The 27,813-nt window shown below is 37.9% G+C and overlaps 2 protein-coding genes and 2 pseudogenes across 2 annotated transcripts; 2 read left to right on the top strand and 2 right to left on the bottom strand.

Moving 5' to 3' along the window:
• The first annotated feature begins 5,046 nt into the window (after positions 1–5,046).
• On the top strand, positions 5,047–5,854 carry LOC149056514 (uncharacterized). Its single transcript, XM_089223926.1, has 4 exons — positions 5,047–5,383; positions 5,453–5,551; positions 5,610–5,699; positions 5,754–5,854. The coding sequence occupies exons 1-4, from the start codon at positions 5,087–5,089 to the stop codon at positions 5,823–5,825; spliced, it is 558 nt and encodes a 185-aa protein (XP_089080052.1). The 5' UTR covers positions 5,047–5,086; the 3' UTR covers positions 5,826–5,854.
• A 240-nt stretch (positions 5,855–6,094) lies between these two features.
• On the top strand, positions 6,095–6,852 carry LOC149056513 (uncharacterized; annotated as a pseudogene).
• A 16-nt stretch (positions 6,853–6,868) lies between these two features.
• Positions 6,869–8,104, bottom strand: LOC149056512 (uncharacterized). Its single transcript, XM_089222226.1, has 4 exons — positions 7,606–8,104; positions 7,430–7,551; positions 6,927–7,358; positions 6,869–6,877 (listed from the first exon to the last, which is right to left on the bottom strand). The coding sequence occupies exons 1-4, from the start codon at positions 8,102–8,104 to the stop codon at positions 6,869–6,871; spliced, it is 1,062 nt and encodes a 353-aa protein (XP_089078352.1).
• Positions 8,105–20,954: 12,850 nt separating this feature from the next.
• LOC149056511 (uncharacterized) lies at positions 20,955–27,458 on the bottom strand (annotated as a pseudogene).
• Positions 27,459–27,813: the final 355 nt, after the last annotated feature.

The raw sequence follows: 27,813 nt of genomic DNA, 5'->3' as shown, positions 1-27,813 counted from the left end.
ACCCTCCAACGTTTAGGAACAGGGGGTCGGCTTGCCTGGACGTGACACTGACGCGGAACAACGTCAGGGTTGCGGACTGGTCGGTCACCCACGACCTTACGTCGAGCGATCACTCGTTGATCAGCTTTAACATAATAACGAGGGCAGACGTGCGCGTCGAGAGCCAGGATATGGCAAAGAAATATAACTGGGCAAAGACGGACTGGACAAAGTTCCGGAAGACCCTGAGGGAAAGCAGAGACGCGAAATCGCGAAGTCTCGAGTCGCCAGACGTTGACACCTGCACGGCAGCACTCGCAGAAGTGCTGGAGATGGCCTGTGAGTTCAATATGATCAAGAGGACTCGGGCCAGACGGAGACCCCCCCTTCCCCCCCCGTGGTGGAATGAAGGGCTGGAAAGCGAATTAAGCGCACTAAGCCGCTGGAAGGTAAAGCTAAGGAATTCAAAAACTGCATTCAGAAGACTGGCTATCCTTACGGTCTACAAAAGACGAAAGCGCGCGTTCAAGAAGCACTGCTTCAGAGCGAGAAGAAGCGCTTGGCGAAAATTCGTCACGGACACGGGGAATAGCGACCCGTGGGGACACGTCTTCAAATGGCTAAAGACCGGAGGAACTAAGCCTTCGGAAGACCTTCCGGCCTCGATCCGTAAGCTGGACGGATCGTACACGCAAACTCTTGAGGAGACAGGCGATGTACTCATTGATGCCCTGGTGCCAGGTGATACGGAAATCGGCGAAAACCTGGTACAAAGAGAAACGCGGGAGAAGACGGGGGTCGGCCTGGGAACATTTCGACCGGAACAGGTAGAGTCGGGACCGATTGACACTTGCGATATGGAAGATGTCAAAAGAGCCATATGGAGAATGTTTCCGAATAAGGCGCCGGGCATGGACGGCATAACGGCAAAAATACTGAGACAGGCGTGGCCGGTGATAGGCAAGGACATTACGTGGACCTTCAATTGCTGCCTTATGACAAAGCGCTTCCCGAAATTGTGGAAGATTGCACGCCTAGTAGTGTTCAGGAAGGCCCCGGGTAAGGACCCAGCGGAGCCAAAGTCGTACCGACCTATTAGCCTACTACCGGTGATCTCGAAAGCGCTTGAGCACATAATAGTAGAGAGAATCCGTAAAGATACGGATCCCCGTATGTCGAAAAGAGAATTCGGGTTCACGAAAGGCCTCTCCACGATCGACGCGATCAATCACGTTCTCAGCTGGACCGAAAACAGGGCAGAGAAATATGTGCATGCCGTATTCCTGGACATTTCGGGCGCGTTTGATTGCCTCAGGTGGCCCCAGCTTATATTAGATATGCAACAGGCAGGCTGCAGTAGCGGGCTCATCGAACTGACAAAGAGTTATCTTGACGGCCGTCGGGCCAGCATGAGGATCGGCGGCGTTGACATAACAAGGACCCTGACTAAGGGCACGCCGCAGGGTTCAAGCTACGGCCCGGACCTGTGGCGATACGCGATGAACCCGCTGCTAACGCAGGAACTGCCCGAGGGAACAGAAATTGTCGCGTATGCAGACGACATCGCGATTCTAGTCTCTGGTAAACACCGTCCGGAAGTCACCAGTAGAACACACGCGCTACTCGAGAGAGCGTCGCAATGGGCGGAGCAGCGAAAGCTCACCTTCTCCGCGGCCAAGTATCAGACGCTATGGCTTAAAAACTCGCTCTCGAAGCCGCTGGAACTCCGACTGGGTGGAGCAAAAATAAGATCGACCACCAAGGCGAAATACCTTGGGGTCACGTTCGATCAAAAACAGGACTTCTCCGCTAGGTGAAGGCTGAAATGACGAAAAACCTGTTCAGCAGACTGCATGGAGTCGCCAAGACCCGATGGGGTCTTAAAAGTAACGTGGCACTACGGATCTACAAATCGGTGTTCGTGCCCCAGATGGGATACGCGGCATCAGTTTGGGCGGAGAAGTGCATGGCTTCAGGACACAGACGAGCGAGGGCCAACATGGCTCAGAGGCTACCGCTGCTAGCGATAACAGGAGCGTATAAGACGACGTCCACGATGGCGTTGCAGGTCCTAGCGGGAGTGCCCCCACTGGACCTCGAGCTAAAGAAACTAGCTAAAATAGAAAGAGACAGGGCCGCGGTGAGGAGAGGCGCGATGACGGCCCTCGAGGCAGCTAATAGAGCGGAGAAATACACCGCCGAAACCATCCTCCTTTGGCAGCAACAGTGGGTCGCCTCTAGTAAGGGAAGGTGGACTGAGAGGTGGTTCCCGGACGTCCGGGAGCGGTTGAGCCGTGCGTGGTGTATACCAGATCACTTCACGTCTCAGCTGTTGTCGGGGCACGGGGACTTCAATCACTCACTCCACCGTTTCAACCTTACTGGCGATGCAGCTTGCCGTTGCGGGTTCCCGGCAGGAACCGCCGAGCATCTGCTGTTTGAATGCCCACTTGCTGACCAAGAAAGAGAACAACTCATAGCTGCGGTGCAAGCGACCGGTGCGGACTGGCCGTGCAGCTTAGAGTACATGACCGGATCCGAGGTCATGTTCCGGGCGTTTCAAAGATTCGCACAAGAGTCACTTGAGAAGCGTACCGAAGAAGGGCTGGCTCGTTAGGCGTGTTTCGGCGTTAAAGTAAGATTCCGACACGGAATCCTGGGAATCAGGATCGAGGGAAAAAGAGGGATAATCCCTCCCTAAATCCGCACGAGAAAACCAGACCCGAGTGGGAACAAGGGCAAACTGAAAAAGAAATGCCCGTTGATCTGCGACACACCGATGGGGAAATCGGGCGAGTGGAGATGAAAGGGTCGGATCAAGTAACCGCGCGAAGGTACCTCACGCCATCCTAGGCGCGGAGCTCCGATTACATGTCGGCTATCACTCGCCTGACTCCGATCGAGAGTCCACCAAAAATGAACCCAGACCGTTCAGGACGCCTAGTGCACGGAGAAGACCGGCTCGGGGTCATCACCGCTCCAATAAGGGTTACGCCACGGTGGACCAAGACTCCGTCCCCGACGATAATGCCAGCGGGTAAACGGTCGTTGTGGGTACCGGGAAGAATGGCTTCCGAAATCCCATTCTACGGGAACCAGAAATACGCCCCGCCGCGAAAACCGACAATGCCTCACGGCCCGAAAGGCAAGCGGCGTTCTGGTTAGCAGTGGTACTCGTGCCCGGCAGGCCGCACGCACGCGCCGGCATGCCCCGCGCCCGCGTCCGACATGCCGCACACCCATGCCTATGTGGACGGCCTCGTGGAGACTGTGGGAGTAACGCCTTAGTAGAAGGGGAGAAACTTGCCAGGAATTAAAATGCCGGTGGTCGCCGACGCGGGACTCGAGACTCAACGATCGATCTCGCAAAGAGAGCCGCCGGCGGGTAGCGTGATTGGCGCCCGGGTGCCCGCGCACAAAAACTCGCTGGAGGGATGAGCCCGTGTCAACAAGGCGAGGAGAGAGTTCGCCCGCGTAAGATGGATAAGGGTTTGAGACACAGCCACCGGGGCCAGAGCCTCGTTTCTCCCCGTCACAAAGTTGGTTATATCTGCTATAATACCACTGGTCCACCAGACCAATTATGTGCATATTATTAGCCATTTAAGTGAAGTATATTTAATTATAGGTACGCTATCACATTCCTGCGAGCAGTTCTATACCCTAAACAGATATAACTTAACACTTTACTGTGAACAAAATACCGCGAACTTCATATTATACAGTTTACGAGTAGGTACTCTCGGCGTACTCCACCTAAGCTACTTACTATCTGTAATTTAATATTACATGAATATAACACAGCGGTTACAAGTCCGATCTTTGGGTACTAACTGTTATATTTTCTAGTAATGTACATCTATATACGCATACTCATCAATCATCAGACTTATAATACCTTTATACCTATATTGTTACACACACACACACACTTTATCATGTGCATTATAAGACATTATATTTACTACTTATTATATATACTACTATACCGGCCATAGATGCCACTACTGGAACCACAGCCACCGCCACCACCGCCACCACATCCCACCGCTTCCCGCCCACCCATAGGTGCCACTGTCGGTACACCGCTCCCCGCCCCGCCACCACGTCCCACCGATCCCTGCCCAGCCATAGGTGCCGCCGTCGGACGTGACGTGTGATATATGGAAATAATGCAAAAATTTATTTAGATCGTCCGGGATTCGAACTGCCTCGGTATACATATATAAAACACTCATATTAGGTATACTTGATATAGTCTCCCACTACAGAACCGTTTCCCCACTATAAGTTTGTTACGGACGATCCTGAGATGTCCGCACACAATTAAAGAACAAACACTTCCGAACTAATTATTACTTTCTATATTTTAATTTGAAAAGAAAACTTACAATAAATTTATGGAATTAATATAATGAGTTAGAAAATGGTCTGACAATAAAATGTTCTGAAGAGAATAACAATGTTCTGTCTTACTATTCTAAAATCCAACTGCCACGGCTTGCTATACGAGCCGTGCCTATAGCCAGCGCTTGCCTGGAATCGCTGTCACAGCAATCCTTCCAGACAGTCGCCGCTGTACAATATTATTATACGCTAGCTATATTATATACTAACTAATATGACCAGGGGTTCTTAACAAGTTATTATCCTCACCATACTCGAAACAATTAGTTAATAATTCATTGTATGAACATTCAGTCTTAGTTTTGTTTTAACAGTGTCAAGTCGCGAGTTTTATAACAGTGTTATTATGGGTGGATCAATCAGTGAAATGAATTTGTTGTACAAATATGTTGCGCCTACATCTCCGACTGAACTTATCGATTGCACTAATTTTACAATCGATTTTGAAAACCGTAAATTTTTAAACGTTGGTTTCGATTCAAAAGATGAGTTCAATATCGTCGTGCAAATAATTACACCGTCGCGCTATGTATATATTTCTCCAGACTTCTTGAGGGTTAGGTTAAATTAATTTTAATTAATTTTTTTGGAAGATGAATTTGTATTGCTCACGAGTATGGTATATAAGGGAGAGCATGTTTTGGTCATGGAGACTAAAAAAATAGACGGATGTAGAACTATATTAAATCGAAGAGATCTTATGACAATTCAAGATTTAGAGAGCACAATTCTTGAAACCATAACAATGAAAATCGCCATCACACGACCTATTATTTTAAATCCAATCGATCAAATAACCGACTACCTTAAAACCGATTTTAATGTTGATAAATCAGCGAAACTTGAAGAAGTAGTTTCAATAACAAAAGGAATTCATGCCGAATTAATCACAAGCCATATACCGAAAAACAAACAGAGTTTCATACATCAGATAAAATTACTCGCAACTGAACAGCTGGCAATGAAATGGATGGAAAAGCTGAATAACTCTATAAATGTATGAAAATTTATTTAAATATTTCGATAGTTAAAATGTTTGTATCATGATTACTTATTTTTATTACAGAATAAAACGGAAGCTTTTAACGTTGACATATCACCACCAAGATACTCAATTTTGTCACCGTCGATTATACATGATGAAAACGATTTATCACAGTCACGGGTAATTTAAAAATAAAAAATAAATATATTTTTCGAGTTAACCGTTATTTTATTTTTAGGGTGCTGACGAGGAAAGGGGGTTTCGAGAATACTTTTCAACACGTTCGAGTTTACCAACGAGGGCACCAATTCGGAAAATCAAACCTATGGTAATACACACATTATTTACATGATAAACGGATATTGATAAATTTTTATTACAGACTGTTGACGAGAACGATGGTCCGACTTACTTTAACAGATTTTCACCATCCCCACCATCTTTGTTTGACTAAACAGACGAAGAGTCTCAATCAACTCAGAGGAATACGAAAATAATTTTATAATTAATAATATCTTATTAATGATGATAATAAATATTCTTTATATCATAACATGTGTCTTATTCATTTCGTTATACATATCCCCACCATATATGATAGAGTAGGGATTAATCTCCGCTCCACACGGCAGCACTGCATAAAACGTGTGACACGAGCATAGAACAAGTCAGTCGTAATCCCCTCTTCGAGTTATTAACAATTTGTGCGTATAGTCAATCATAATGGTTAGTAAACTTATCGACTGTTCAACTTTTTTCGTAGATGACAATATTTTTATAAATATAGGGTTAGATCCTGATTTTATGTTTAATTGTATCATATGTATTTCAAGTAACTCTCAGTGCGTGAAAATTAGTGTGAGCTTATATGAATCTCTAAATGTAGTTCTTAAAAACGCCAATTTTTTGCTGCTATCACACTTACTGTTAGATGAGTTTAAAAATTGATGTCAATAGAACCAAACAATGGATGCAACATACTGTCAATCAAATGTTTGCTTCAAGACCAGAATGTGCAGTTGACAAAAGGGAATGTTGCAAGGATCTTACAGTTAAGTGGTACAATTGAAGAAGTTATTCAGATAAAAACAATGTACACACGGCCCACTGCATTGGATCAGGCATGTAAGATTTCAATGTTTCTCGGAAAGGAAATGCCGTTATCTAAAGATACAGCCATAACCGATGTTGAAGATTATTTGAACCGCATCGAAGTTAGGAAACTGAAAGAATGTATTCCAGTCGCAGGTACTTGCTTAATAGCAGATTTGAAAATCAAAGCACTCAAACAATTAGCAAGAGGCTGGTTATCTTATTCGGCAAAAATTGAGGTAATACAAACATATTTTTGCATATTATTTTATACTAAACAAAAACATTTTTTTTTTTTTTTTTTACCTGAAGTCAGCAGACCTAAGACAAGAGCATTCGTAGCACGTGAAAGGGAAATAGCAAGCCGTAGATTGAGTTTTGGAAAATAATTAATTATGTAATATTTTATTGTGACTTTGGTACATTAATAAGAAAAAAAAAAAATGTAATATTTTATACTTACATTTTTATTGTGGCTTTGGTCGATGATATCATCAACAGTCGACGATTTTACGTTGTCGTTTTGCCGTGATAAATCTACGACTATGATTGGTACGTATTGTTCAAAAATGGTTTTTGACAGTAGAGGCTCACTATATTCTCGATCGTAGTATGATTTTTGGAATTCTGTATATGCTTTATATAAAATGGCCGTAACGTTGTTTGTGAAATCTGAACGGAAATCTTCGTATGGATACACTTCAGAATTTAGATGTATTTTAAGGTTTTTCAGGTAACAGTGATCGAATCGTCCAGACGGATTAAATAAATTATTTTTTCGATCTGTTTGAAAGCCAATTAATGCAAATCTGGGTTTCTCGAGCAAACTGCTCGATTTAACCGTCCATGAATGAGAAGTGTTCTGAGGGAGAACAAGTCGCACAAGTCCCAATTTCTGAACGCACACGAAAGTTGTTTATGAGAGTCTAATACTTTTAATAGTTTTATTTTTTCTCTGTCACTCACCCTGATAACCGGCATCTTACAAATAATTTTACTCAGCTCAATCACTACTTTTTTGAGCTTTTCTTTATTGTCATTCGCAGTGGTCTCGGAAACGTACAACGGCATCAGAGTCCGTAGACGATCTTTTAAAATTATTTTTTGGTTGCAGTTGAGTAGTATTTTTTTATAATCTTCACAAAATCCAAACAAGTGTTTGAGCGGGATACAACCAGCAAATTTGTTATTTAACGTGAAATTTTTATTTTCACTGGCATTCATTTCTACGTCCCAAGCAGCATTTTTTAGACTGTTCAATTCATTCGGTGTGTGTGAGCAAAACCCTTTAAGACTCGATGATATTCCAGGAGATTTTAATTTTTGTATTTCAACACCGTTAATTTCATACCGGATTTCAGAAAACAAAAACGCCAAACCATTATTTGTAAAATTAATTTCGTTCGCATTAATTTCGTTCGCATGTGATGCAATATCTGCCGGTATATTTAATTTACCTTCAATATAGAGATAGCTCTCGCAGGGGAGAGTGTAAGCGTCCATATTTTGAATGGATATTCTAATTTCGTCGTTATTGGATAAAGCTGTTGAAGAATAGGGGAGGAAAGAGTGGTACTGCATTTGAGTTATTTTGCATTCATCTTCATATCCGCCGGTCACGTCCAAATACATGTCATCCATGATTATAGAACTTTTAAAGACCGTAGAAATGATAGATTGTTCTTTGTTAGTTTCTTTACAATCGGCGTACGTCTCGACGTATTAATCTTATTAGTAGAACTGTAGCGACTCTTGATAGCATTTCTTTTTATATAGCTGTTGAACTTAATAGCCATTTTAATGTTTAATTTGTATACGAACTGTGATTGGCTCCCCTCTTAAATTGATCAAATTATTATCTTGATCTCTTAGTACTATATTCACTTTACTTATAGACGAAGAATTAAGCCGGTAGAAAACTAGATGTTTTGGGTCTTCTATGATTTTATGTCCAGGCGGTGAAGAAGGGAAAAACTCGTATATAGTCTGGCTCAGTATGCCATTACTGAATGAACCAGAAATTAGATTGCAATCTATTTTTATACAGTTAACTTTCATTATGTTGACTATCCATTCAGATTCGTGTAGTGTCTTGGCAGAATAAACTTTATTCTCAAACCCTAATATTTTCGATATATTATGTTCAATAGTGAAATCAACATCATGACTACACGTCATGGAGCATTTCAATGTGCTACCATCGGCCTTGAGTTGAAACAAAGTAACATGATTCGGTAATAGTTTTTGAATCATCGACTCCAAGTTAATTATTTCGTACGATCCCGTAGGTATAGTCACAGTCACACATTTTCCGAGTGAATCGTGAAAACCTATTGTATTGCAATCCGGTTCTACGTTTGGTATAGAATTATGTGTTTGCAGGCTTAAAAGACACAGCTGAGAGGTATTTTGTACTTCTAACGACGGGAAAATATCACAAGACATTTCGCTGGAATTACCGTTTAATGTTATCGTGTACATGATAAAAATTTCAAACACAAATGACCACAATTATATGTGTTATAAAGTTGATGCCTAGTGTAATTATATTGTATTTTACATCCGCTGAGGTACGATTGTAGTTCCAGTGGTGGTGGTAGATTTCCAAAACTGTCGTAATATTCTACTTGTTTTCCGATTTTCTTATACGAGTTCCGGTACTTTTTTCAACGTCCAAATTGATTACAGCCGATTCTATATGCTTAGCACGTTTAGGTAACCTATCTCTGGAAAACACTGCGATGAAATGAGGTATTTTCATTATGTGCGCGTGTTTTATAATTTCATAATCGTACAAAGCTCTTTTGGGTAACGTAGTAATTAGTTTTTTTCCTTTTTACGGTTTTCTTCACAGATTTATGGACTCCCTTTCTTTTATACGAACTACCTCCTTGTGAAGAGAGATATAGTCCTTTACCTTTATCGATCTTATACGAGCCACCTTTATTAGGGGCGAGGTATAAACCTCTGCCCAAATGTGTAGGTTCATTTCTATTGAATTCGCTAACGGTCTTTACGACGTTAGCAATACCCCCCGTCAGCGCTCCGAGTGCGGATAAACCGGCAAAAATTGGTATCAGTGGTAACATTCCTCCAGTTTTCGGTAAAGGTATAACACGAGGTACCCGAGCTTTCTTGCTGTTTTTAAGAAATATTTTTTTAGCTGCCACAAAACATTTTTTTGTTAATTTCATCATGTTTTTTTCTTTCATATTTTTTTTAAATACATTTTTAGCTGCCTTGACTGCTGCGTTGAATCCACATCCAGCACCCATTTTTCGTTTTGCCTTCATGCCAGTAGTGACCAACCACGCTGCTGTCTTTTCTTTTAAATTAGAGTCTTTTGACTTGAATCTATTCCAAGCCTGGTTTTCTAATATATAATCTGCTTTTTGACGATCAGTCAAAGAGTTGCTGTGATCATAAGCGATATCGTGTTCTTTACACAACGAGTCTAGGGGGTTTATACCTTTATCGCCGCGATCTAATCGTTTTTTCAATTTTGTACCTGGGCCGCAGTACTGATAACCTAAAATTATGAGTCGATTATATTGAATGTTATGTGTGTTGTATGGTTTATAATTACCCGGTAAATGAAGTTCAAATGGTAATTTGTTTATAAGAGTGTTCACGATACCTCCGCCTTTATTCTTGTTGTTTCATCGAACGGGTGACATCGTGTAATGATTAGATTACAGAGATTACCCAAGTATTTATAATGAAGTTTGTAGATCAAGAAATAAAACTCACAGTGGAAAATGTCGACCCGCCTACGAGTCTCCAATCGAGGCATGGGAAGCTTTTACCGAATACTTGTCGTGCTTTAGTTGTCGGGCCTTCCGGATGCGGCAAGACAAATTTGATTTATGCTTTATTGACTAACATCAATGGTATACGTTGTATAAAACAATGTAGTTCATTCTCAACCATGGGAGACAGAAGTGCAGTGTTGAACGAATTAGTTATTGCCAAGAAAAACATTAAACGTAAATTTGAAGCATTGAAAAGAGGTGAAGCTGATATTCAATCTTATGTATCGCAATCATTTAAACCAATAATCGAACCGTTGAACAAATTACAAAATTCCGAAGCCGTTAATAATGAAATTATAGCTGAAGGTACCCCATATATAGCATCCGATAGCCAGTCTGAAATTTTTCGTACATTAGAAGAAGAGGAAAAAGATAAAATATATGGTCCCAAAAAATATTCTAATGGAAAAAGCAAGTTAGGTCAAGAAGAAGTAAAATTCAAAAACAACGCAATAATTATCAAAGATACGTCTTATCAGCTAACGCCTGGACTTGTTGAGTTATTATGTTTCAGATATCCAATGCAATATACTGATATTGATTTAAATACATATAAAGAAATACTAATACAAACTTCAACACATTTGACACAGGAGGGTGCAAAAATTAAGAAAGGTGGTACAAAATATACACAAATTATTCGCAAGCTATTTCCATCGGGAATGGGTGTGAAATTACAAACACATAATTTAGTATATTGGAATGACCCAAATGAGCTGGTTGATAGGTTGCGACTTCTTTTAGCCTCTCAATCTGCTGGAAACACTGGGGTTTCAAACGAAATATTATCTATTTTTGAAGAACTGTACGAATCTGGTATAACAAGGAAAATACCAAATGTATAAACGCAACATAGCTATCGAACTTCACAGACCGGCTAGGAAAAATTATACGAGGCGAAGAGTAAATGTGTATGGAAAAAACGATTTGTGGCAGGCTGACTTGGTCGAGATGATTCCACTTTCAAAGAAAAACAAAGGATATAATTATATTCTCTGTGTGATTGATTGTTTTACGAAATTCGCCTGGGCCGTACCATTGAAAACAAAAACAGGGTGTGAAGTGACCAAAGCCATGTCTACAATACTTGTAGATAGGTCGCCCAAACTGTTGCAGGTAGATAATGGCAAAGAATTTTATAATTCAAAGTTTGACATGTTAAATACTAAGCATAATATAAAAAAAGTATAGCACATATTCTACGACGAAAGCCTGTTTTGTCGAAAGGTTTAATCGAACTTTAAAAACAAACATGTATAGAGAGTTTACTGCTCTGGGTTCACATAATTGGATATCAATTTTACCCATGCTGATTGATAATTATAACAATACAAGACATAGAACGCACGGGATGACGCCGTTGCAGGCAGACGAAAATTCTTCACTAGTGACATTGAAGCAACGGGCAATCACCAATGGAAAAGTAAAATTTCGTGTTGGTGATAAAGTACGAATAAGCACTCACAAAGGAGTTTTCACAAAAGGGTATTTACCCAACTGGTCAACAGAAATATTCACAATAGCGAAAATAAACAAAACAATGCCACCAACTTATCAGTTACATGATTATAATGATGATCCAATAGCTGGTTGTTTTTATAACGAAGAGATATCTAAAACAAATTTTCCTAATGATTATTTAATCGAAAAAATTGTGCGTAAGAGGGGGAATCAGATATATGTCAAGTGGGTGGGGTTTGACGATTCTCACAATTCATGGATCAATAAGAATGATATTAAAAATTAGTTTCAGTGGTAGTTCAGAAGTGAATCTGTTCGGTACAACAAATTATTATAAAAACTAATTCATCTAAAAATATGTCTTCGGCTATCTTGGACGTCCAGTGCATTCTAGGAGTCAACAACAAGTACTTTATCAAAGAAATGTCAATAATAGATACTGAAACATGGTCCAACCAACACTGGATATTTAAACATACATCTTTAAAACAAGATGCAAAAAGTCGAAGCGTAAACAGTTGGCTGAAGCGTTTATATCACGGTTTAACGTTGGAATATGGTGATGTAGAGTATGGAGAAATACAGAAAATATTTCAATCGTTAAAATTCGATAGAATTTACGTTAAGGGCTCTCAAAACCAACAGATTATCAACGAGTTTATGCCACATGCCACAGTATTTAACTTTGAAAATTTGGAATGTCCACGGCTTTGTCAATTGAACGGAGAAACACTACCATGCTGTATTTTTTATAAGGATTTCAATCCAAAACAATGTACATTGTATAAAGTATTTGCATTAAAAAAATGGTATGTTAATAATGTTTAAGATTATAACTTTTTTCTATCATGTATAAATTAAATGTATATTCAGTTTCAATCGATTTACATTATATACAGTTTATATATAGATTAAATTATTTTTTACATAATATACAGTTTTAATTGATTTACATATAGTTTACATTATATACAATTTTAAAAAATAAAAAGTATTTTTACTACAATTATATGCATACAATTTAATATCAAATCTCATCCATCCGTACTCCTAAGTGTTCATCTGTTTCAGCCTCCCTATAAACATTTTTTAAATAAAAAAACTATAAACAATATTTTTTATTAGTAAATTATGTTTGTTATTCGGTTAAAAGCACTTCCCAATCCACGTCTACTCTTCTTTGCTGTCTGTTGATCATAGTCAATGGCTATCATCAGACTTCGATAGTTAGATTCTATCTCATATAGATATGGTAGTGTTGCTCGTGTAAACTGTTGCAAAAAAAGTTTACATATCCTCGAGAATTCTTCGTCTTCTGATTGATTTGTACAGTACTGTGCTGTTTTCTGATAGTGGGACTTTAATATATTGTATTCTGCTAATTGTTCGTTTAGGTTTATGTAAACTACTAAATCCCAAGTAATATGTGATAGACCAACTTGGCCATGGGACTCGTAGTAAAGGCCTTGATGTTCTGTGATTGGAGTTATCGCGTACTCTGGAGTTGATTGTCTGTTATGATGATCCGATTCAATTTTCCTTTGTAGTTGGGCATATCCAACTGTGATAATTGCAATGATCCTTTACTAGCTTTCTCTTGGATGAGTACCTTGTCACCTATATTTATTGTTAGAGGTGAGATTTTCTGATCGTAACGATCTTTCGATTTCTGTTTGGAATCATAGAGATGAGTTTTTGCTTGAGCCTGAACTTCTTGCATGTTCCTCTTTAATTCAAAATAATAGTCGTCATAATTGTATTGAGGTTCTGTATTTTTCATAAATGAATTTGGTACTGTTATTGGATGCCCATATACTAATTGGTATGGTTGGTACTTCGTGGAAGTGTGTGTCGTGGAGTTATGGCAGAACATTGCGAATGGGACATGTGTGTCCCAGTTCTGTGGGTCTTTATTGACGAAACTGCGTAGATATTCTGCTAGTGTCCGGTGACTTCGTTCCAACGATCCATTACTTTGTGGATGGTACGGACTGGTGGATGTTTGTTTAATTTTCAGCAATTGACACACTTCCTTAAATACCTTACTTAGAAATTCGGTGCCACAGTCTGTTACGAGGCTCTGAGGAAGACCATGTAGACCCACGAATTGAGTCACAAAAAATTTTGCAACTGTGTTAGCTTCATGATTTGGCATCGGAGCTGCCCACGCGAACTTTGAAAGGTCATCTTGTAATGTAAGAATGAACACATTTCCATTGTAGGATTTCGTAAGTGGTCCTACAATGTCCATGTATATCCTTTCGAAGGGTCTGGATGCCGTGGTGGTTATCATCATTGGCTCACGGGCAATTCGATTGGATGACTTGTTTGCCTGACAGGTGGCGCATTCCCGAATGTATTTTTTTATCTGTTTCCTCATTCCCTTCCAATTATGATGTTGAGAGATCCGTTGGTGGGTACGGGTGGTTCCCTGATGCCCTCCCATCGGATTCTCGTGGAATTCGCGGATGATTTGTAGTTGATCCTCTTCCGAGAGCGTCTCAGGAACTAACACTTTTATAGTTACCTGAGAGTTTCGAAAGATGTATTGCAACATAGAACGGACGGTTTCCCACTGGAGTCCATCTAGGCCAGTGCCTAGACGTGGACAAGTGAGTGTCTTAATTTCTCGTTCTTCACAAAGAGTTCGAAGTTTCTGTAAGCTTTGGAATAAATGTTCAGGTTCGGGTTTTTGCCAAAAATGTTGCTTTGTCACGAGGTAAAATATTTCGCGTTCTTTTAACCGAAGAGACAATACATCTGAGACTGTTCTTGGAAGTCGGCGAAGTTGATTTAATCCACCGAATCTCCGTCGAAATTCCAAGGCGATTCCTTTAGTCATCTTAAGGTCGCTAGAGACACAGTGTGCTAAAGCCATGCTTTGATCAGTCTCGAAGATGTCTCCTTTCGATTCCACTACATTTGGAGTGAATGCAACTTTTTCTTTTAAAAATTTCTGATAGTTGCTTAAATGTTCTGTGGAGCTTGAATGTTCTGTAGAAGTTGAAGGTTCTGTATAGTCTGGCGATTCCGTAGAGTTTGGAGATTTGGATGTTCTGGTCACAACTCTATTAATTCGGCTCAATGCATCCGCATTGGTATTACTGGCTCCGGGTTTGAAATGGATCTCGTACTCATATTCGGCAAGCTTCAGCCTCCAACGAGTCAATCTGGATCCGGGATCTTTGATATTGAATAACCAATTCAAAGCTTGATGGTCTGTTACTATATTAAATTTCTGACCGAACAAGTAAGGACGGAATTGTTTCACCCCCCATACTATCGCACATAGCTCCTTTTCGGTCGTGTTGTAGTTTAATTCAGCACGGTTCAGAGTCCGTGATGCATACGCTATTGGAGGGTCTGCGCCAATTGGGCCTTGCGAGAGAACGCAGCCAATGGCGTAATTGCTAGCGTCGCATGTTAAATTGAAGGTCCTAGTGAAATCCGGATATTGCAATAAAGGTTCTGTTGTTAGAATTTTCTTCAACGTATCAAACGCTTCTTGGCAGAGATCTGTCCACTTAAAAATGACGTCTTTCTTCAACAAAGTAGTTAGTGGCTTGGCTATTCGTCCATATCCTGGTACAAATCGTCTGTAGTATCCCGATAAACCGAGGAAAGATTTAACTTCCTTTTCGTTGGTCGGGATTGGAAATTCTATTACACATTTAATTTTCTGTGGATTTGGTTTCACCCCTTGGTCAGTTATAACATGACCTAGGTAGTTAACTTCTTTGCGCATAAAGGTGCATTTTGATGGTTGCAGCTTTAGATTGAATGTTCTCAAACGTTCGAATACTGCTTTTAATTTTTCGGAATGGTCTGCTATACTGAGTGCGTAGATGATAATGTCGTCCAAATAGACGAATGCTTTTAATCCTGTTAGTCCGGCCAGGACTGTATTCATTAAACGCTGAAAAGTTGCAGGCGCACCTTTCAACCCAAAGGGAACGCGAAGGAATTCGAAGTGTCCCTTGTCTGTAGAGAACGCTGTCTTTTCAGTATGTTCCGGGTGCATTCTAACTTGATGGTATCCTTGGGCCAGGTCCAACGTGGTATAGTACTTAGACTTACCAAGCTGGTCTAAAATGTCTATTATATTTGGCAGTGGATAAGCATCTCCGACTGATATTTGGTTAAGTTTCCGGAAGTCTGCACATACTCTGTATTTTACGACACCATCTTTGTCTGCCTTTTTCGGAACCACCAGTAAAGGTGCATTCAATGGACTTCGGCTAGGTGCTATAATATTATCCTCTTCGAGTTGCTTCATTTGTTTGTTTATCTCATCTTTGTGTCGATGAGGTAGACGGTATGGCCTTTCATTAATTGGTTGGGTAGTACCTGGAGTGTTTACCTCGTGGAAAACAGCATCTGTGCAAGTTAGTGGATTTCCCTCTAAATGAAAGATATCAGAGTACTGTTCGCATATTGAGATGAGTGACTCTCGCTCCTCTATATTCAAATGTTCAGTATCGAGTGAATCTCTAAGGGTAACTAATCTTCCCTTGGTTCCAACCGTTTCCGTTACCTTCTGTATGGTCTGTACTTTTACTTCTGTAAAATTTTCAAATTTTAATCCTTTGATTTGCTCCTCCGTGAGTTGGACGGATTGTTCAGTAGGATTTACCGCGGCTATAAGGATCTGTTTTTGACGGACTTGGTTTACCGTGTTGCTGCATAGGATTGATTCATCCAATGTCTGTGCGGGTATCAAGTAGATTTCTTCCTCCTGAAGATTAGGAGTAGGGATGCTAATTATCGTTTCACTACGAGGTTTTAGTGTAATTTTGAATTCTTTTGACTGTAAATTTTCTGTTGAATTCTGTGTCTCTGAGTTACCCACTGAGTTAGATGTTTTTGGAAGTTCTGTAGGGTTAACTAAATTTGACGGATTTTGGTTATCGGTCAAGATTAACTGTTTAGTCTTGTAATTCAGAATCGTTTCCAATCCAATTATAAATGGTTTCCCTAAAATACCATCGTATGGTACTGGGAAAGATGACGGTGCCACATGAAACTCCGTTGTTCTTTCATCTCTTCCCAAACAAAGAGTTAGATGGGTTGTGCCAAGTGAATGTAGGGTGTGACCGGTGATTCCTGAAAGATTTTTTTCCGTCTGTTCCCTAATCATTATTTCATCTTTCAGTGAAGATACCTTTATGAAATTCACATCAGCACCTGAGTCGACTAATAGCTTAATGGTCGGTGTAATTGTCTGAGAGCATTTACAAAGTAAATGGTCGTAATGGAGGTTCTGTTCCTGGGGTTCAGGATTCTGATTGTCTTGTTCGATTTTCTGTTGTTTCACGGCATTTAAGAAGATGATGGAAATTTTATTACTGCAGTTTTTAGGCTGCCCGCCGACCGCCCGCCGTTGGAAGTCGACGGTGTTTCGTTTCCCGAGTTTTGGTTACGACTTTCCGACGTACTAGGATTATTTCTTTTTCCTTGAACATATTTGAGTTTTCTACACTCTTCTTTTGTGTGTCCTGGTTTACGGCAGTATTGACACGTGATTGTTCGTACTGAACTTGGTTTTGTCGAACCCGTTGGATTTACCTTAGGTTCTTTGTCTAATGATCTGCAGTCTTTTGCCCAGTGTCCCGACTTCCCACAGTGGAAACATACTTTGGCTTTTGTCCCTTCCGCCTTTTTTGGTAAGGTATATAGTTTTTTTGTTTCTTCAGCAGATCGTCTAACCCTTTCCTCTTCTCTGGATGCCTGTATGGCCTTTTCCAAGGTCGTTGGATTCCTAGCCTTAATAAAATCTTTCAAGGGCCCTAACCCTTCAATGAACACCTGTACTGCTTGCTGCTTAAAGCTTGCTTCCAAAGCTTTGGATACCTCTAGAGTCTTTCCACTAGTCTCTTGCTCAATAATAAGGTTTTGTAATTTTTCGATTCGGGAAGAATAGGTCAGTACGTCTTCCCCTATTTTTTGTTTCGTGGAATATAATTCTAAAAACAAATGCGTAGTGGTCCGTTGCGGCTCCAACGCGGCTTTTAGAGTATCTCGCAGTGCAGTCCATGAGTCGAAGGTTCTGAATTTAATTGCTTGCCGGGCCTTCCCGGTGAGTCGCACTGTAATCCCCTGAAGGAGACGAGTTTGTACCTTTCTATTAGTACATGCAAGTGCAAATTCGCACTTTTCCAGGAAGATTTCCATCTCCTCCTGGTTTTCTCCATTGAACGAACCTGGAAGTAACCTTAATGCTGCTTCCAAGCTAATGGCTTCGGATCCCAAACTGTCTTCTACGGAAATGTTCTGACTGACCCCTTGGAAGTGGTCTTCGTTTGACGTATTTGGTCTGACAGTCCCCTCCGGTATCTGTGGTCCTAATTGCATCACGTTGAGCAATTGTGATTGAGCCTCTGCGTCCATATCGTTTTCGTAAAAGGTCTGATCAAGAATGTTCTGCGCTCTTCCGACGAATTGGTCTGTTTCCTCTAACGCGGTAGAAACGTTTTGTATGAGGTTTTTAATTTCTATAACGGACGTGCCGGTCCTCACGAATAAATCGTCAGGTTCGACCTCGTCTACAGTACGTTCGGAATCGGGATTGTTTGGGTCTGAAAATCTTACAGGTAAACTTGTCCGTGGGATTGGGGCAGGGAGGTTTGACTGGTTCCCCCCGAGATCCTCACCCTCTATAACTGTGGACGCTAGTTCACTCTCGGATGTCCCGCTCATTAACCACCTAACAATTCCCTCTAAATGTGCGAATAAATATTCTTACCCTTTATCAAAGCTACTTTAACTACTATAACTATATAGAGAATTAAAATAAAATTTTCTTACGAGGCTTAGAGTAAAATAATAATTTAAATAAAAAAAAAAATATGAATAACACAAATATATATTATTATTATTTTTTTTTTTTTTTTACTCACAATACCGCGAATCGGTCCATGGTGTCTGCGATGTTCCGCTCGGATTGGGGCAGTGGTCCGACTCGGATTGACTGGAATGCTCGTAACGGCTCTGATTGAATTTGGAATGCTCTGGAATCGTCCTTTTCGTCTGTGCTTGATGTATCGAGGTTCGCTAGCCCCGAAACAGCTGTGCGCGGGGACCACTAATAATAATGGGTTTCTCTTCAGTGATGTTCTGGATTTTCTGTCTTCGGTTGCGTCGCGTATTTAATTAATATTTCCGTAATAGTGTACCGTCTAGCTGTTTTGTTCGCGTGTTTACAACACGGGCGTCAGCTGTTACGGCGGCAGCTACTACGACGGCGGCAACCACGACGGCGGCGGCTACCACTGTTGTAGCGAAGTGACGTCACGGTCGGCTACTACGGCGGCGACGTAATGACGTCACGTGCGACAATATTTTTTTATTTTTTTTTTTACGCGTCGACGGCGGCGATGAGCTCGCGTCGGAGGTGCTTACGACAACGTTGGTAATATCGACACGACGCGGCGGCTCGGTCTCTCACGTATACTAACGTATACCCGACCGATTATTATTATTACGCGGCGGCGGCACAGACGTTCGGTTTCGTACACACGGCGACTGTGTGAGCGTGCGTAAGTGAGTGTCGTCCGGTTTGGCGGCACTATCGACACGGCGGCGCGTGTATTATGATTTATTATTACTCACTTTATACGTACCAAATTGTCTGGAATGTTCTGTTTCTTCTATGATTTTTGTTTTTTTTTTTTATCTGATGTTCTGAATGTTCTGAATGCTCTGAATGCTCTTTGAAATATTATTTGCACTTAGTAAAAATGTTGGCTAACGCCTTAACCACACTATATTATTATTAATAATATATCACTCTAATCGAACGTGGTAGTGTATACTGTCACGTATCCCACCGCTGCCACCAAAAATGTTATGAAACCAAGGTTCCAACACAAATAAATTAACGCACGATTAGATTGTTATTAATTGATTAGGTTTTATTACGGTTTTAACTTACTAATTGTACAAAATGTTATTAAATGCTCTTCTCAAACATACGTTATGTATAATGTTCTGTTCTAATGCGACTGACTAACCTCCTCCCTGTGTGTCGGCCTGCGGCTACGCCGGACGCCGAATCGTCTAGTCAGCGGATTCCTGTCGACGAGCCGTCGACCAACACACTATTCTTATACTGTTAATATGTGAACATAATATAATATAATATTATATTATATTATTCAGGGGTTCACAACAGTCTTGAAAATTTCCCAACACTGCAAAACCTGTTTAAAATTATACATATTAAAATATAGTTATTGATACTAAATTAAAAGTGTTTATCACCTATATAAATAGGCTTGCAAAATTCAATAATTTTATTCTCTAGCGAGACAGCGTTCAAGTTTTCGGAATACGTGGTGCAATATTTAAACGTCGATCGATTTATTAATTTCTGCAAACGGCGTTCACTAGACACAAGCTTTATATTTAAATGCTTACGTACGTTTTCCATCGTTTTTCCTAGATGATAGCAAAAAGAAAATTAATAAAAATAGTTAGAATTAGAATTTTTTAATAAAATACCAAACACAGCATTGTTCAAAAGTTTAAAGAAATCCTTCTCAAAATCATTCTTAGCGTTCTTTCTCATTTCAGTATTTAAAGCTATATACGCCTCAAGCCATGGCGATTGCTTGAATTGAACTACTCTATGCACCTGGAATATATAAAAGTTAAACGTTTATAATATAATATAAAATTGAAATACGCAGTTTACTTTTTCAACTATGAGACCATTGCTTAAGGCTTGCTGGAGATTACGATAGTGAACAACATAATTTTTCTTAGGTTCGAATTTGGCCATGAGTTTGCGAACTTTTGAACCTGGTGGTATGCTATTTCGCGGAAGAAATGGTAAGTCATTATGTTTATCGTGTAGTTCTTTTGGATAAACAATATCAACCTCGTACATCCGCCCTATGAAAGAATTCTCGGTCAAATCGTTTAATCCGCCGAGTGATGGTTTAACCCACTTGAAGTCGCCATAAGGCATGAATCTGCTCATTGCCCAGCCATAAAGATTGTTACCTAAAGTTTAAAAAGTGTATTTAAATGAATAATTATTATTTATAAATAAACTTACAGTCCTGATAAACAAGCCATGATTTGGGGTCTGATGGGTTATAAACTGGTGTTTTTTCATTATTTGGTTTTGCATACCGCATGCTGGCTTGTGTAAGTCCACCTCGAATACCTATAAAAAACGTAATTATATTTTATGTATATAGAAATAGTCCAATATACTAACCATTATCAAACATGAGAAGCATGTCATTATCTGTTAGTAAATCCAGTTTTATCGGTGTGTATTTCAACATGGCATCAAAGGAAAATGCTGGAGCTGTATAGTAGTACGCTGGGTCTAAACAGCAAGTGTTTAAGCATAGATCTCGAAAATTTTCGGAAACGTCAGCCAGAAGTAAAACATCAATTTTTAAATATAAATCTGAATACTCGCCCAGCGTTTGACAATTGAAATGGTTCCAGACCTTTGTTGCAAACTGATATTCAGTATCTTCAACGTGTTCTTCTGACAGAACGCTATAAAAATCTTCTATTGGTGGTAAAGAGGTTTGTTCGAGCTTAGACCAATCATCAGTAAAGTCGTAAGGATAGACATCTTTACGGGTTACCAGTGGCATATCGTTATTGGAAAAATGTTTTTCGGTTTCTCGGAATTCCTTCAAGTCTGATGTAACCAGGTTTGTGGCTAGAGTAGACAAACGCGTGGCCATGAATCTAAATGTATCAACGAACCGGATACTGAATTTATTACTGATATATTTGGAAAACGAAATAAACTTTTCTTCGCTGTTGGGGATTACATTTATTCTATTCGAATTATAATCAAGTTCTGTAATTATGAAGTGCGCATCGTAGTTGGAGAGGTTGTGGAGAAAAACTGGTACGTACTTTGGTAGTACAAGACTTAAATTACATTTATTGCACAAAGTCTGTCTGAATTTCCCGGTCAAATGATCGTGATCGCGGACACGGGTATGGATATCAACATCACATTTGCATAAATTACATTTAAAACAGGATTTATGCTTAGCTATGTCTTCATCGGTCATGATTAAAGTTATGTTTGTCTCCAGCAACTTTTCTATTTTAGCGGCCACATCAGTGATATTCTCCATAAAATGCTTTGCCACGTCTTGCCTGCTTTCACTTCCTCGATAAATAACTGGTTCAATTGGTATGTTAAATTTTCTCAACAACTCTATTGGAACATTTTCAGACGCCTTAACTAAAAATCCATAACTCATTGTACAATGTTTTTGAATGATTGTTGTGTTTTCCCCTTATTTCTCATCTGTTTTTATAAACAGTGCCTCGAAATCAGCGTAAATAACTATAGGATGTCTCTGTCCATTTTGCCATGCGGTGAATTGTAGAACATCACCCTCTTTTGGCATTATTGGCCGTACGGGTTTATGTGGTCCACATATTAGCATGTGATGTTCAAGTGCCACCTGTCCACTTAATTTATACTTTAAATTCTGTTTGTCAAACGATGTAAAGCATCGCTTGCAGAATATAACTTGACCTTTATGACAAGTTTTTTGTGAACGAAGTAGTCTTGAAAAATTTGAGATGTACGTATAATGCATATTGTCATTATCCGTCACTAATAATAGATCAAAGTGATCTTGCTTCTCGTTATCCACGACTTTGAGTGGGAAAACCTCGTATGATGGGAACTTTTTGGGCGGCTGCAAACGTTTTTCAAGTCCGTAAACATTCACAGAAACGTTATGATTATTTTTTTCAAACTTGCAAATATCAGTCAGCGGTGTTGGGAAGGAAATGCCTTCAAAACTATATCTATTCTCATGATCAGTATAATTTTTATCGACTCGGAATTTATTTTGTACTGTCACATGTTTTGCTAATATAGCCCATTTAAAACATTGTTGGTCTATATTTTTAGGATTTATTATAGCTCGTTTGTCTGCGATCGATTTAGGTAGTTCTATATACGACGAACCAGACATTGGTGTATATTTATAAATGCCTAGCAGTAAACCGTCAATAGATTGTAACGTAAACCCACTTCCGCGTGAAGAATAAGTTTCTTCTTCAGCTAATAATTTCTTAAACGATTCGTCAACTAAAGTTTCGATACTTGAAGCCTCATAAACTTCTCTAGCTGAAGTTTTAAATGCTCGATTTTCGGATGAATTTTCTACGTTTGGGCGATTATATTTTGATTCAAGTTTTAAATTAAATTTAATTGGCATATTATGTTTATTAATAGTTTCTAGCAATGCTGATCTGACGGACTCGAAGAACTCTGGATAATTCTGTATGTTATTCAAATTTTTATAATAATACCATACAACTTTACGGTTGTGGGCTGATTGAATTTCTATAAATCCTAATGTGTTTACACTTTGTAGTCTTACTTTTTTTGCTTTTACGGCGGTATAAGTATTTTCAGTATGTTTACGTTTATTACCCATGTTCGTATAATAACCTGAAATTGCAAATATATCTGAATTATTTATAATACTAACATATCGTATAATAACATAAAATTGTATACATATCTAAATTAATTATAACATGATGTTTAATAAGAGTTTAAAACTAACCTTGTGCAGTACCCCGTTCATTTTCAAATGCATCCAAGGCAGCCATACATATATGAGCATCGCGTTGTAAATCATCGGTTATTGCATTAGAGCATTCATTATTTTGATTTGATGGTCCAGCATGTTCATAAGGTACGTGAATTTGAGAAACTACTTCAATTATATTATTTGTGGAGTTGATTCCTTTGTAAAATAATTAAATTATTGTAAAAATATTTAATTAAATATATTATATACTTACGATGAATATTTTTCATATGAAGAGTACGATTTGATTTGTTGGTAAATATCGCAGTACACATAGTGCACGAAAATCGTATGCCCGCATGTTTCTTTTTATGTCTATTTAAATTATCTTTTCGCGTAAAAGACGCTGAACATGTTTCACAATTAAACATTATGACAATATATATATATATTGTCGTAGCGTGTGACTCTCATAAATCCCACCTTTATGACATTTTTCTGCAAAATTGCATTTTCTTATATTACATTATATAGTAGAATAACACCTCGCGATTTTCTAACAGTAGATCTCCAGCCGTTCTGTAACGATATCATTGGTTCATATTATATTATTCATGTATATTATTTAACGCATTAATCACGTAGCGTAGAATATAGCGCGATTTAAAACGTATATATATATACAGGGTGATTTTTTTATCATGAACCAGTTAATATCTCGGTAAGTATTAGGAATTTTAAAATAATTTTTTTTTTAAACTTTCTAGGTTTTACTATTTTACACTGTGTTACAATTTTCATAATTTTAACTACCTCCCTTATTAGATAAAACACTATAAACTTTAGATTTTCAAATGGTAATACCTATTTTTAATAACGAAAATCTATAAACATACTGAAAAAAATAATTTTAACGTTTACAGAATTTTATTTGAGTAATTAGTTTGCGACTTATTAATGCTTAAATATTCGTTCAATTTGCTGCTACTGGGCAATTTTACAAACCCAACAGTAAAAACCAGAAGTCAAAATGAAATTTTATCTCAATTTAACAATACCCATAACGGTCATTATCGATAATAACAAGATAGATAAACAATACCAATAAAAAAAAAAAAAAAAAAAAAATGGTGTCTTATCATCACTCCCACCCGAACGCCAAGTGTCGGTGAACGACTAGCCAGCAGAAGCGCAGCTGTATCAGCTATAAAGTATAAAAATAACATTTTAACATTTTACACTTTACCATCATGGTTACAAAATATATCACTGGTTACTGATTCCTGGTATACGATCTTATCACGTATTAGTAGATAGACGATAATAAATGTCGGTAAACCGTTTCTGAAAACATGTGGTTAATCGTTATTCGTTAATGTTAGTTTTCCATTATCAAGTATGGAATATTAATTATAAATTAATTACTATTCTTTGACTGTTTAACCAAAGAAAACGTTTTAAGTAAATACTATGTTATGTCGTTATGTGTATTATTTAAAATATAAATTTAAAGGTTAAGCCAATTATTCCAATGCATACCATACCACGAATAATAATACGTATCTTAATTCGTGATGCATACCTGTTATATTTTTTGATCGTGTTTTAATGTTGTATTTTGGTTAACAAATTTGAATTTAATTAAAAATATACCTCTTTCCAATCAGTAATATTATAAGGTATTTGGGAATCAGATTTCGTACTTTGCCGACACCTTATTTGTATAATTTATTGGTAAGTTCAATCCAAATTTAATATATTAGAATTTTATTAATTTTTTTATTAAATGATTTATACATATTATTGACAAATAATAACCATGGTTCAAATATTTTAATTTTATTTCAGTGGCAATTAGTAGAGTTTATATGATTAATCAAAAAATACAATGAACTATATGACTAGAAAGCTTAATTTGACCAGCAATTAATGCAAATTTACATTGCTTGCTACTGGTATCCGATGACTATAAATTAATATGGAATAAAAGAATAAAATATCCATATTTCTTTACATATTATATTTTAATCTTTAAACAATCTAAACAAATTATTATGTAAGTATGAATTTTTTTTATAAAATAAATAATTTGATATTTATCATAATTTTTGCTTATATTTTAGAAAATTAATTTTGTTTTCTTTCAAATTTCAATTGCAATTTGTAGTACTAACTTTTAATTCAAATATTTATAACAAGATTGGATGAACAAATACAATTTGTTATTGTGGTTAGTCACAGCATAGTACATCTCAACTGATAACTTAATAAGTATGGATAAACAATTTTTTTATACAATAAATCATTTCTATAAATAACTTAATGTTTTTTTTTCAGTTTCATTCAGATGAAAAAAGAAAACAGCGCAGCATCAAGACCGCAACTACTTCTATATTTGTAACATTTGTTGATTGTCACATTAATTGTTAATTTTATGTTTAAATAATTAAGTTAAGTTAAGTTATTGATTTACTATTTTCTATAATTAGGGCTATGGAGTTTTTATTAACCTAAATTGGTAAATTGAAAATTTTTTTTGAATACGGTAGTGCCAGTTTTACGTAATATTAAAAGATTTTTATATCATAAAATATTAATTAAAAATTAACATAATTTCAAAAATAAGTGTAAAATTGAATAATTTTTTAAAACATCCATAGCCCTAAAAATATGTTGCAATCTAGAGTAGATAATACATATAAAGTATGTTTAATGTTCATTTAATTTTTATTAATTTATCTAGGGTAGTGGACATGTTAAGTGTTAATATTTTTTATTAGTTATGACCTTACCCAAATCCTGCAATAACTTGCACTACGGAAATTTGTTCATACTCTAGTAAAATTATTGATAACTAATGTGTTTATTTCCTTAGATAATTTAGTAATGAATTAATGTCCATTATTTGTCTATTCACACACAACTACACAAGTTATTTTTAATATGAAATGCAAATTATACACTATATAAAAAAAATATCCCTGAATATTTAATATTTATAAATGGAAAGTCGGGTAGGCACTATGAACAACAGGCCCTGGGCCTATAGCCTCGCATCAGATTGACTCACTTCTTCAATGCACAAAACATGTAATCAAAATGACTTACCTATTCTATTTTTTTTTTTTTTAGTATACACAGATTGATTTGTAATTATTTATTTTTAATGAAATGAAAACCTTAAATGACAGGAGCTTTGTAAACATATTATATAACTTAAAAAAAAAAAAAAAAAGGAATGTGTGAATAGACCTTTAACTACTTTAGTCTTGGCTCTAAATCTTGAATCCAAGTACATAAATAATACATTTTTATCTGCATATTTATAAATTATTTTTCTAAATACATAGAAATTGTTGATTTACTTTGTTTTAAAATGAATATATGTTATCTGTTTAGTATAATCATTTACTATAGAAATTAAGATACACCATACTGTTTTTAAAAAATATTTATTTTGTAATTTACTCGTCAATCTGATATAGAAATATAAATTATATTAAATAAACACATACACTAAGTTCCATTTAAGTTGGGGGGTGTTAAGAACCCCTGGTCATATTAGTTAGTATATAATATAGCTAGCGTATAATAATATTGTACAGCGGCGACTGTCTGGAAGGATTGCTGTGACAGCAATTCCAGGCAAGCGCTGGCTATAGGCACGGCTCGTATAGCAAGCCGTGGCAGTTGGATTTTAGAATAGTAAGACAGAACATTGTTATTCTCTTCAGAACATTTTATTGTCAGACCATTTTCTAACTCATTATATTAATTCCATAAATTTATTGTAAGTTTTCTTTTCAAATTAAAATATAGAAAGTAATAATTAGTTCGGAAGTGTTTGTTCTTTAATTGTGTGCGGACATCTCAGGATCGTCCGTAACAAACTTATAGTGGGGAAACGGTTCTGTAGTGGGAGACTATATCAAGTATACCTAATATGAGTGTTTTATATATGTATACCGAGGCAGTTCGAATCCCGGACGATCTAAATAAATTTTTGCATTATTTCCATATATCACACGTCACGTCCGACGGCGGCACCTATGGCTGGGCAGGGATCGGTGGACGTGGTGGCGGGGCGGGGAGCGGTGTACCGACAGTGGCACCTATGGGTGGGCGGGAAGCGGTGGGATGTGGTGGCGGTGGTGGCGGTGGCTGTGGTTCCAGTAGTGGCATCTATGGCCGGTATAGTAGTATATATAATAAGTAGTAAATATAATGTCTTATAATGCACATGATAAAGTGTGTGTGTGTGTGTAACAATATAGGTATAAAGGTATTATAAGTCTGATGATTGATGAGTATGCGTATATAGATGTACATTACTAGAAAATATAACAGTTAGTACCCAAAGATCGGACTTGTAACCGCTGTGTTATATTCATGTAATATTAAATTACAGATAGTAAGTAGCTTAGGTGGAGTACGCCGAGAGTACCTACTCGTAAACTGTATAATATTAAGTTCGCGGTATTTTGTTCACAGTAATGTGTTAAGTGATATCTGTTTAGGGTATAGAACTGCTCGCAGG

The sequence above is a fragment of the Diuraphis noxia genome, unplaced genomic scaffold (genome assembly GCF_037042655.1).
Source record: "Diuraphis noxia isolate RWA-SAM2 unplaced genomic scaffold, SU_Dnox_SAM2 contig0003, whole genome shotgun sequence".
Taxonomy (NCBI): Eukaryota; Metazoa; Arthropoda; class Insecta; order Hemiptera; family Aphididae; genus Diuraphis; species Diuraphis noxia.
The sequence above is the reverse complement of the archived record's forward strand: the minus strand, read 5'-3'. Positions and strand labels throughout refer to the sequence as shown.